The sequence below is a fragment of the Atractosteus spatula genome, chromosome 21 (genome assembly GCF_055471065.1).
Source record: "Atractosteus spatula isolate fAtrSpa1 chromosome 21, fAtrSpa1.hap1, whole genome shotgun sequence".
Taxonomy (NCBI): domain Eukaryota; kingdom Metazoa; phylum Chordata; class Actinopteri; order Semionotiformes; family Lepisosteidae; genus Atractosteus; species Atractosteus spatula.
Genome location: NC_142726.1, coordinates 9,056,576 through 9,069,008, shown reverse-complemented (window position 1 = coordinate 9,069,008; position 12,433 = coordinate 9,056,576). Strand labels below are relative to the sequence as shown.

The 12,433-nt window shown below is 37.5% G+C and overlaps 1 protein-coding gene across 1 annotated transcript; it reads left to right on the top strand.

Moving 5' to 3' along the window:
* The first annotated feature begins 2,112 nt into the window (after positions 1-2,112).
* On the top strand, positions 2,113-12,166 carry LOC148817163 (cadherin-1-like). Its single transcript, XM_088939145.1, has 13 exons — positions 2,113-2,450; positions 3,728-3,845; positions 4,452-4,693; positions 4,943-5,086; positions 6,410-6,565; positions 6,650-6,794; positions 7,028-7,200; positions 7,409-7,537; positions 7,801-7,986; positions 8,271-8,515; positions 9,525-9,667; positions 11,022-11,237; positions 11,383-12,166. The coding sequence occupies exons 1-13, from the start codon at positions 2,400-2,402 to the stop codon at positions 11,577-11,579; spliced, it is 2,145 nt and encodes a 714-aa protein (XP_088795271.1). The 5' UTR covers positions 2,113-2,399; the 3' UTR covers positions 11,580-12,166.
* Positions 12,167-12,433: the final 267 nt, after the last annotated feature.

The window sequence follows — 12,433 nt, the reverse complement described above, 5'->3', positions numbered from 1 at the left end:
GCATGTTTTCAGTTTCTGTTTTACAATGCACATTTCATTTAATCAGATTTGCGATACACCCATCCTCTTAGATTCTGTTTTGCTGTTTAATTCCCCAGTTTTTAAACGTTAAACATTTTCTGACATGAATTGTGGAATATTAGTAAATATTCCATCTACTGCTGCACAATGTTGCCTTCAAGGGGGATAGAAATGGCACTTTGGCATGAGCTTCCTAAAAACCCCAATCTTAAAACAGGGAGCGAATTAGGAATGGAAAGGTGAAAAGAAACAAGGGAGAAAATGGAAAGCTGCATACTTGTGATGGATTGTACATCTTGTGTGTTTGATTTTTCTGTCTTTGGGGAATCCTTCCGCCCTTTGTTGCCATCAGAACTATTGCCGCTTATTCCTGGTAAAGGGTCACAACAGCCTGCTGCCTATCCTGGAAGCACAGGACATGAGGCATGACTCCACAATGGGAGAGACACTGGGAAACAGTGGCTTCAGTTCTGTGTCTGAGACTGCGATCTGGTAATGTTCACATCGAAGCTTCTGTAGGACAAGTCCACAGGGATACAAGGACAGAATATCGAAGTTTAGAATTAACAATATATTCAGAATGCAGACCAATAGGTATACAGGTATCAGGACTTTTGACACATCAGTCATTTGTTTAACGTACCACTGTTTTTGAAAGCTTAATTTGTTGGATGTTTAATTTACAGCTGGGTAATAAATAAATGTTTACATAGCAGAGTACAAACCATCAAATTTGTACTGTCATAGGCAGAACAAAAAGCCTGCAAGTTCGGTATAAATCGAAACTAGACAGAAATTAAAACATGCCTGAAGAAGGAACAATATTTTCAGTTGTTTCGTTATGATGTGGCTGAATAGTGTGCCCTGTTTGGTTGGGAGTTTTACTGGAGGGACCCAGTGATTAAGTTGGATGGGTCAGCATAGCTCACAATGTAAAGTTCTGTGCTTCCTTTATCACAGTCAGCCTTCTTTCTATACTACTTTTAATTACCCTTTATTTTGTCTCCCATGGCACCACCTGGTCAACACTGAAGCTGTGGATGGGTTAAAATTATCCCCTCCTAAAACGAATAAGAACAAGATTATGTTTATTGGCTCTCTCCATCAAGTCTCAAAATAAGACTGCTTCAGAATCGTTATTCTTGATACAGAAATTGTTCCCTCAAATTATGTTAAAAACTGGGAAGTGATTTTTGGCTCTCCCTATCTTTTGAATCACATATCCATATAGTCTGCAGCATATCCTTCTTTCATCTGCGAAACATATTCAGTGTAAAACCAATTCTTCCTTTCACTGGTAGAGCGCAATTAGTTCATGCTTTGCTAATGGAATCACCCAACACTTGTCTTTCAAAACTACAGTATGTGCAGAATTGCACTTAAACATATTTCTCCTGTGCTTAAAAACTTACATGGGCTGCCAGTTTTTTAGAGTGTTGAGTTTAAAATTCTCTTTTTGTCATACCATACACTGCGTGCTCATTCTCCTGTGTGCCTTCAAGACTTACATCTGAGTACTTACAGTTCATGTTCCAGTTCACTTACTTTGTTTGCCTGGTTCTAGGTTACTCACTGTTGTAGGACTTCATGTTAGGGGACTGGGCGTTTTTAGCAGTAGCTTTTTGGAATACTCTTCCTAACCATATGAAAAACATGATCACTGCTGATGTTTTCAAATCTTACCTCAAAACTTACTTGTTTTTGGAGGCCTTCAGTTTCATACATGTTTTTTGCATTATTAAAAAGTGATATCCCAGGGCTCTGCATTCAGCAGAGTTGGCACTTAACCCAAACAAAATGTTTGTTATGACTCAGGCACAAGAACAGAGTCAAGTTTGATCTTGATGTTGGGGGTGCATTTTAGAATATTATTGTGAACTTAAACAACAGAAACATTTCTTTAGGCCAATGTTAAATGTACATATTGCTACAGGTCTTTGCATGCTTTTATATCCTGGAACTAATATGCCTCCAAGCTGTCTATAAACCTGAACAATTCTAAGTTGTTTTTTAAAACAACTGGGTTTCACAATGATATTCTAGATAGCATCACTTCCTCACAAATCTTCGGGCACAGGTTAGATCCAGAGTGGGACACTCTAATCAGTACTTTTCCTCCTTGATTGGGAGCAAATGTGGTATGGGACCTTAGGGTCCTGAAGGTGCCCTCATTGTGGAGTTACTTATCAAAAGTCCTCTGCCCATATTTGGACAATAGGAGAAAGGTGTTGGAATCAGTGGGCAAGGCCATCTGACATCATTAGTGCTCAAAACTACCTGCTTCAGGTAAGATTCTCAGTTGAGATTACCAATGAGAAATTAGTATCTCATTAAAAGGGATACAAATCACTACAGAAATCCTGAGCATCTCAAGGACAATGGGGTGTTTCAGGAGTTTGCAGTTCAAAGCCATCCTTTTTGTAGTCCAGGTAAGACTCGTTTTGTGTGTTTCTAAATACTCTTGAATATGCAGTATACCTTAAACACATGAGTGATAGAAAGATGTACAGTGCCTTGCAAAAGTATTCAAAACGTCTGTACAGTGTCTCATGGTGTGAAATTACGAAATGATGTGTACACATTTTTTTAACTTAATGTTTTATTCAAAACCTGTCAATGTCTAAGGATAAGAAAATTTCAGCAAATTTCACCAGACACATAATTTATTGTTATAAAATATTATTATTCATATATTAAAAGATAAATATGAAATATATTGTTTGCCAAAGCATTCAGACCCATGAACTCCATATCATGGGGATGCCCCACTGGCAACAGTTATAGCCACAAAGCTTTTTTCAAATAAGATTGTAAGAAATTTGTGATCCAGCTTGGTGCAATTATTTTTATCCCTGTTGCCCAGGTAGGAGAGACAGCTAGATCTAGGCAGTGAATGGGTGGTATTATGTGCATTCAGAGTAGTTATTGCAGATATATTCATTGTTCTAATACATGTATGATACAAAACACTTAGATCAACCACATACATACTGTATAATAAAATATGTAGATTTAGATGGCATTAACTAAAATCCAAACAATAATATTGATTATGCCACTGCTACTGTAGATACCATTCAACAATAACCTATGGATCTGCCTTTTTAATCTGTAACTACTGAAAACCTTTCTGCTCCTGTAAGAGTTACAGAAGTAAGTGGTATCATAATTAATTGGTTGTTAAGAAGATAATAATTAAGGATATTTAATGTAAAAAATGGAAAACCAGAGATTAAAAAATTAGATCTTGGTCCATAGCTTTAATACACAACTATATTCATATGATAATTTTTAAATGTGATACGCTGATGTCATATATACTTTTTTATCTATCATCTTTGTACTGTTCTGCTAATATTTTATGTAGATAGATAAAGGTGTATATGTAGATATAAGTATTATGTGTATCAATAATTGTATTGAAAAGAAACACTTAGTAAATGTGCAATTATCCAAATGTAATAAATGATTAATATATTAAGTAAGTGATCACTGTCATAGACCTGAAGACAGTTGTCTCTTAATGTATAATTCAATGTCTTTTTGGTTCTTAAAACTATGTTTACAAAATAAAATGAAATAACTCAACATAATATTGATTTTATGTTTTTAGTTTTTATGTGTAATCTAATAGATTAAATTCATTTTCCTCAGATCCGTAATGTTCCATAATGTATATAAAAATTATTTTGTTTTATATTCGCAGGTTGTGGCTACAGCATCAGGGGAAGATGCTCCATCCTGTCAGCCTGGGTTCAGTTCAGACAGATTGGTCTTCCAAGTTGACCAGGAGCTTCTGCCCGCAGGCAGGAGAGTGGGAAAGGGTAAGACACTGCCACACCTGACAGGATCTTACCTTCTCAGTGTACGGAACTGGAGTGCGTGTATTTTAGGTTCATATTGCACAAAGGGGGTCATCAAAGCTCTGTGTTTTTTTACTAGTTTTCTAGAACTAGCTAGAGTCAAATCATGAAATTATGAATTAATGAATTAAACCTGCAGGAACCCCTTTTCTGAGATTTTTGAGAGAAGAATAATAATGTATCTTAATTATAACAGGACATGGCAATAAAGTTCTTCTTGCCCTTGCACGAGGAAAACATTTTTGTACAGTTCTCTTTTATGATTATCTTTATGATATTTTTTTATTAATACATTTTATGGTAGAACATTTAAGAGGAAATACAGCAATTTACTTCTGATTTATATTCTGCATTCTGTAGCTTAAACTCGTCTCTACATCACATCTGACCATTAAGAACATAGCATAAAGTCTTTAATAGAAATTTCCCAAAATATCTCAAATTTCGATAGAAAACATTTTAAAGAAATGTTTTTAAGGGAGTTTCTATTATCAAAAAATGTCCAGTACACTTTACTACCAGTACTTTTTTCTGCTTTATGAAGCACAACTACAATTTTTTTGGCAGTGAACTTTGATGACTGCTCAGACCATAAGAGAACAGTTTATATGTCGGATGATTCCCGATTTCAAGTGGACACAGATGGAACTATAAAGGTGAAGAGAGCTGTGAATCTGCTTGATGGACACGAGAGTTTTTCAGTCCATGCCTGGGATTCTAGTGGGAAAAAACTGACCACAAGAGTCACAGTGGAAAATGAGCTGAGAAGCCATCACCACCACCTTGAGGATAGTGTCACTCCTGGACAGGTAATTACTTCATAGCTTTTAGTGTCCCCTGATGGCTTAAAGTCATGACCATATTCTACAAATGGGGTACTTTAAATGACAGAATTGAAGTTTCTTTTGTTAAAACTATACTTCTGTACTGTTGTTCTTTTGCATCTCAATTTGAGATGCACTTTTATCAAGTATTACAGTATGTTGTTAATTAAATTTATAAGCTGTAATACCACCACAAATTACACAATTTACAAAAACAAAAAAACATTTTCACAGCCTGAATCCTCTCCAGACGTCCCAGTCCTGGTGTTTCCACAGTCCTCTACTGGAGAGCGGAAGAGACAGAAGAGAGACTGGATCATTCCACCCATCGCTGTTTCTGAAAACAACAGAGGCACTTTCCCACAAACTCTGGTTAAGGTACATTATCATTAACTTGTTATATTACCAATTTATAATGTAACTGAATTTTAATCATTATATCTTATCTTTATATCTTATCTTTATTTATTTATTTATTATTTATTTTGTTGTCTTTTGTTTTATAACTATTCTGATGTCTGTTTTTGCTTGGCTTGGGCTGGACTGTTGTAACACATCAATTTCCCTACGGGATTAATAAAGTATTATCTATCGATCTGTACTTTGTGTAAGTGTGATGTTTTACTCCCAGCACCCACACCCAGCTGTTATAAATCATGTGTACAGTATTTAGTGACTCTTTAATTATAATTAATTATACTAGCCAATTAGCCTGTATCAGAATTATAGAGATCATAATACGCCTTCAGAAAGCTTTACATGTGACTCCAAAGTGGCTCAATTAATAAAACTACTCATGTAGACAGCAGGTTAGCCCAGATATTTCTGATTCAAGTGTGACCACCATTTCAGGCAGGTGCCTTCCCGAATTTCCTTCATCTGAATGCAATCATGATAAAGTACTCAAGCCATTTTCTGTGGTAAACCTCTGACACCTTTTTCTGAAAACAGAGGTACCCTCTGCCAAGTAGGGTGTATTATAGCTAATATGGGTTTATTTTGTACAGTTATACAAAGAAATGTTGAGGGTAATGTACCAGTTAATAATGTTGGAGAATGTTAGCAGGAAAGCTTTAGCTTTTCCTTATGTATGCCTTAGTTAATATTGTATTAATATTCTTTAATATATTATTGTTAATTATAAGTTAATATAATATGTTAAGGAGTACTCCCAAGTGGCACAACCGTGGCACAACCGGTTTAATTGCACACTTTCCTATGGTCTGGATGATATTGATTCAAGTGTCATGTCACTAGTCAAATGTCGCCAGCATTCCTCTTGTGAACCTGTCAAATTTGGAACAGCACTGTCAGTGTAGAGTGGGTGCACAGTATAGAGTTACTGTAATAGAAAATGTCTGAGTCCTCACTATTCATACTGTTTAAGAAATCTGCAAATTTATTGCAGGGAAATGTGCAGCTCAATGCCGGGGCTTTCTTGACTACTTGCATGATGGTGGCTTCTGCTATTTGCGGGCATGTGGTTCTTCAGTTTCCATCTTTTGTACAGGATGCTTAGCCCTAAAGTAAGACCTCTTAAATGAAAACACTGGGAGAGTATATAGTAAAAAATGATCAATGATTCCCAGCTTAAATGTTACAGTTCTTACTCCCTTTTTAGTCTTCTCTCTAAAGTGAGGGACAGTCAGCATGACGTGTTGCTTGAAAAACAATTTGGACATTTAATTTTTTTAATTTCAGATCAAATCCAATAATGACAAAGAGGCACAAATTATATACAGCATTACTGGACCAGGAGCAGATCAGCCCCCTGTAGGGATTTTCACCATTGACAAGAACACTGGACAGATGTATGTAACCCAGCCTTTGGACAGAGAGAAGATAGACCATTATACGGTAAACTCAGTATTTAAGTCCTTTTTAAGTTTTCCAGGTCTTCATGTTTAATTTATGTCGGTAAACATAAATGTTTATTTCTAGCTTATGGCTCATGCTGTTGCTGCTGGTGGGGGAACAGCAGAGGATCCTATGGAAATCATTATTAATGTTATTGATCAGAATGATAACAGTCCTGAATTTACCAAAGACACCTTTCTGGGCAATGCCACAGAAGCATCTCCACCAGGTAAGAGCTATTTTTTTTGCAATTTCATGGCTGTGTTTTAAAGGACTTTTTCTTATAGCTATGTGTCTTCAAACTGCTCACCTCTTACATTATGCTTAAGGTATAAGATTAGACCATTTATTGCAGTTTTATTCGTTCATACTGTAGCACTGTGATACAGTGCTTATGTGAACTTTGCAGTCCTATGCATGTGAATCTTTCTTTCATTTTGTCGCTGCATTTCATATTTTAAGGTACTGCTTTCATGACCGTAACTGCAACAGACAAAGATGATCCTGAAACAGACAATGGGATTATCAAGTACAGCATCATAAGCCAAGAACCTAAGGAGCCAAATCCTAACATGTTTATGATCAACCCTGTGAGTGGAGTAATAAGTGTTGCTTCGCCTGGACTGGACAGAGAGGTATGTTCATAATTTATCACAGTTTAAGGATTAAGGAAAATCTCTTATTTGAAGGTGGGGCTGAAACAATTTAGAAGGTTAGAATTCAAGACCTTTCTGTGATCCCATGCAGGTTTCCCGAGTCCTAGTTAACGGGTTTCCTTGAAACATAAGTGAGATTATTAAAAGAATTAAATCAATCTTACAGCCTGTCTCTCTATAATTTCAGCAACATCCTGAATATACACTGCTGATTGGAGCTGCTGATATGGATGGGAAAGGTCGGGTGACCACTGCCACTGCAGTCATCACTGTAACAGACAGTAATGACAACGCTCCACAGTTCACACAGGTTTCGGTAAGTTCTGCTTTTTGTCGTTTCTTTCCACCCCATTCAAGATCGAATGCTGAAAGGTGAATTGCACACAGTGTTTTAATTCCTATGCCTTGATTCACTTTTTTCATTCTGGTCAGGTCAGTATTAAGCATCATTAAGGCCAGTATTAATTTCATTGTGTTATAGATAAAATAGGATGTTTTCTAGTTCTGTGGATCAAATGTAATATTTACCCGTTGGATGGATTAGAATTTGTTTCTTCAATTTTTTTTTTAATTCTGCAGTATACTGTTACTGTGCCTGAAAATAAAGTAGACTTTGAGGTGGTGAAATTACCAGTGACCGATATGGATGAGCCACACACGCCAGCCTGGAACACCAGGTATACAATCGTCAAAGGGAATGAAGGAGGGTTCTTCAATGTCAGCACTGGGCCTGGCAAGATGGAGGGCATTGTTAGAACTGCAAAGGTAAGATTGAGGTTCCCTGAAGTTAGATTAAATGCTAATAAAGATATACATTTGTGTAGAGAAACGATGATTTTAATGGTAAGACTTTAATTCTTAGTAGGTTCTTAAATGTACATTTAGGTTTTGTAATGGCATTTTGTACTTGAAGTCACTGCTTCAGAAGACAGAACTACCAGGTGCTTTTTTTTTTTTATTCTGAGTGACACCATTATAGTTTAAACATCATGAAAACGTCTGGAAATTTGTGTGGATGTGACAGATGTCTGGTTCTTATTCACTTCAAGGGTCTTGATTTTGAGAAGAACAGCAAGTACACTTTATTGATTACAGTAGAAAATGAAGTGCCCTTTGCCACTCGACTGCCAACAGCCACTGCTACTGTTGTTGTAAATGTGGAGGATGTTAATGAGGCCCCGATCTTTGATCCACCTCAAAACACAATTCGCCGGTCAGAGGATCTTGAAGTCGGAACAGAGCTGGATGTATATAAAGCTACAGATCCAGACACTGCAAGAAAGCAGGCTGTAGGGTAAGGACCTTTCTCATGCCCTTATTAAAGTCAGAGGAGTTCTTGGTAGACAACTAGGGTCTAATTTTCATGTTCACATGCTTTATTGTTGTTCTTAGTCTTGAAGTGACTTGAAGCCACTGGTAAAAATATTTCTTTAAATCTGATAGCTATACTGTTCAGAGGGAACATTTGTGCTCTTTGAGAAATGGTATACCTAGGAGTGAAATAGTGTAGGTTCTGAACCTTCTAGCTATGCAGCATAAGAAAGCAAGAACAGAGATAATATGGGACTGGATGTGATTCAAATTGATCTCACTTGCATAGTTTATAGATGTTAATAACAGCCAACTATAAAGGCTAGAGCAGAGAGCTGCGTCTGTTCCACGCCAAAAAGTAAAAAGGATCAAATACAGTGTTTGCTCAGGGAAAGGTGTCTTCCTATTTCCCTGATCTAAATGGCTAAACCCTCTCTGCAATAAATGGGCTTGCTATGTGATCCTGAGGTGGTCAGAGGGCCAGGTGCTGTACTGTGTATGTGTACTGGTGGCTCTTCTGGTCACTTCAGGGTCACCCAGTGGTCTTGCCTCCAGCACTTCATGATAAGCTCCAGCCACACCTGTGTGTTTTGGTCTCATCAGCCCACCTCTTCCTCTTTCTTCTTAACTCACCTGAGGAGGCCAACGTGTGATGTATATTGTTATCATTTGTCTTTTCCATGCAGATTTCTCTCTTCTCCTTGTTTCTTACTTACTGTTCCCAGTGTCACAAACTTTATCTAAAATCTAAGAGACACTTCTAAGTAACCTAAAGATGTAGCAATATAATACAATATTTCTCACATATTAACCATAACATAAACGTTCTAATTTGCTTAATCTAGATGTTGTCACAGATAGATGTAAAATATGCAGTAATATCAATCATAGAAGTCAATATCATGGTAAGAATGTTTCTGGAAAAGGTGACAATTGGAGCTATGTAAAACATAGGAGACATGTACAAGTGTTTTCTGTGATTTTTCTTCCAGGTATGGAATAGGAAATGATCCTGCAGGGTGGCTGAGTGTTGCCAAAGATACAGGGCTCATCAGAGTGAGGAACCCTATGGACAGAGAGTCTCCTTATGTCAAAAATGGGCTGTATAAAGCTCTCATTCTGGCATTTGATGATGGTAAAGTGTTTTTTGCTGAAATTCACTTTAAAGAAGTTAGGTCTAAACACTCCTTTAAACATTTAGAAGTTTTCCTCACTTATTTTCTGGTTACACACCCCATTTGGAATGATCCATTGCCATGTGTCACTTTACAGTTACGAACTCCACAGCCACATGGCGGGACATTCGTCTCTTGACTAGTCACAGGAGGTGGAGACGGGTGTAGGGTTTGATCTGTGTGTGGAGGTGTTCATTCTAGACCTGGTTAAGCTCTGTACATGCTGAAGGGAAGGAAGCCAGACATCTGTTGTATGTAATGTCTGCAGAGAGAACATGTAACATTTGTGTGGATAATGGGGGATCATTTTTATTAGAAATACTATTGTACTAGGGTGCACAGCGGTGCTGTGGTTAGCACTGCTGCCTCACAGTACTGGGGCCCTGCGTTCTTTTTGGAACTTGAGGTACAAACAGTGTGAAGTTTGTTCTCCCTGTGTTCACGTGTTTTTCTTATGGGCACTCTGGTTTTCTCCCATGGTCCAAAAACACACTGGTAGGTGAATTGGCTTCTGGGAAAATTAGCCCTGGTGTGAGTGTGTGCCCTGTGATGGACTGACATCATGTCTAGGGTGTACCCTGCCTTTTGCCAGGTGCTTTCTGGGATAGACGCTGACTCTCCTGAAGTGGTTAGAAAATGGATGGACTATGTACTTCCTATTGTATGGAAATCTGTACATTGAACCTAAATGTTAAATATATGGTGTTTCTGGATATAAGCTCAAAAAAGCTTCTCTAAAAATAACATATATGATACGATATAACATATATGGTATCACAAGGGGCTGCACTCGGGCTATTAAAACCCTTCAAAACTTTTGAGTTTCTCTTGCTATTGTCCCATAAAATGGCCTTTTTCACAAAAAGATTAAAACTCTTTTCAGACCTTCACTGAGCTGTGTTCTGGCTTCTTCTATCCCTGATGAAAGTTCAGGACTGATTAAAGGAGAGGAGCTTCCCTCATTAACAGCACTGCATGCTTCTTAGCACCTAGGAAGCTGCAGTTACTGTGTCACTGGGAGCCATGAGAGCCCTGTCTGACCACAGTCACAGTCAGCTAGTGAGATGATCTAGCCTTACATTACCTTTATCATGGTGCTGGGACACTGGGAGGCATGAGAGCTCTGTCTGACCACAGTCACAGTCAGCTATTGACATGATCTAGCCTTACATAACCTTTATCATGGTGCTGGGACACTGGATACTGAATAGCCTTGCACTTAAAACTGAGACCTGGATGCAGATGCACTTCTTTACACAAAGCCAAGTTGTTGAACCTCATACCTCAACTTCCCGTTTATTTTTCTGTCAACAGATCAAGTTCCTGCAACTGGCACAGGGACACTAATTATAAAGCTATATGATGTTAATGTGAACGCCCCAACCATTGAAGAGAGTGAGATATCTATCTGTAATGAAGAGTCTGAACCTGTCCTGCTGTTAGTAATTGACAGAGATGGAGCAGGCAGTACTGGCTACTTGCATGTGGAACTTCAGGGAGACTCCAGGGATAAATGGACAGTTGAGACAAGTAATCTTTTTTTCCTACTTGTTTTTAGATCATTGTGTGACAGTTTAAATATCTTGTGATGGCACCTTATGTTGCAAGAATGAACAATTCATCAAACCAGAGCCCCTTGACTTATGCCTGATGCTATTTTATTATTTTTTTCCAGGAACTGTGGTGCGTTTGGCTCCTAAGGCAAAGCTGGAACCGGACACATATTCAATCTCTCTTAGAATCTATGAGTCTGCTAGCAAATACCAGAACAATACTGTTCTAGCAAATGTCTGTGGTTGTAAAGGAAAGGAGGTTACTTGTAAGGCTAGAGTGTCAGGAGAGGCTGGACTGCCTGGCATTCCAGATGCTTAAACCACACTATTGATGTGGATGAAACCTACATGTACCCAGAAACAGGACATGTTGGGAGGAGTGGATTAAATCGCATGAGTATTTTGCAAAGATGAAGTCAATTGAAAACCATACACATTAATTGCCACAAGACAACAGGGGTGCTTTTAAATCATGGAGTTAATAGAAATACATCATTCCACATAAAAGACAAGATACTTCAATCTAAATCTGACTCAAACTTTAATGAGAAGTGAATTAAACTGCCATTTCAACTGTACATAAGCAGGGATGACACAGTAAACTCCTTTGACACCAGGTTTAACCTATACAAAGAGTTTGAAACAGTGTTTGAAGAGTCCTTAAGTGAGAGGAACAAAAAGGAAACTGGTTTTTACTCAATACTTCTTTGTTAAAGTGTGATGTTTCATTATATTAATCAAAAATAGCCTCATGTTTTCACTTACCAATACAACATTATTTCATAATTCCAGTAGTTTTATTAGGAAATGTTATTTCATGTAGAATGAATCAAGAAGCTTTATCTAGAGGTATTTTCACTAGCTTTGCAAGTTTAGTCAGCATTAGAAATAAAACTCTAAAGAAAAGCATGTTGCCAGTTTCTTTTTTACAATGTACATTTCATTTAAATATGCCATACACTCACTTTCGCTGATGAATTCCCCTTCACCATTTTTTAAACATCAAATGTTTTTTTCTGTCATGAAACCACGTTGAAATCAGTATTTGTGGATATTTGATCTAGATTTGTACCATCTCGCCTTCAAATAGGATAACAATGTTACTTTGGCATAACCTTCCTAAAATCAGCAATCTTAAAACACAGAGCAAATTAGGAATAAAAAGGGAAGAAA

Coding starts and splice junctions, on each gene's coding strand:
- LOC148817163 (XM_088939145.1), top strand. CDS start 2,400: ATGGGGTGTTTCAGGAGTTTGCAGTTCAAAGCCATCCTTTTTGTAGTC. Junction 7,201..7,408: donor CGCCTGGACTGGACAGAGAG/GTATGTTCATAA, acceptor CTATAATTTCAG/CAACATCCTGAATATACACT. Junction 11,238..11,382: donor TAAATGGACAGTTGAGACAA/GTAATCTTTTTT, acceptor ATTTTTTTCCAG/GAACTGTGGTGCGTTTGGCT.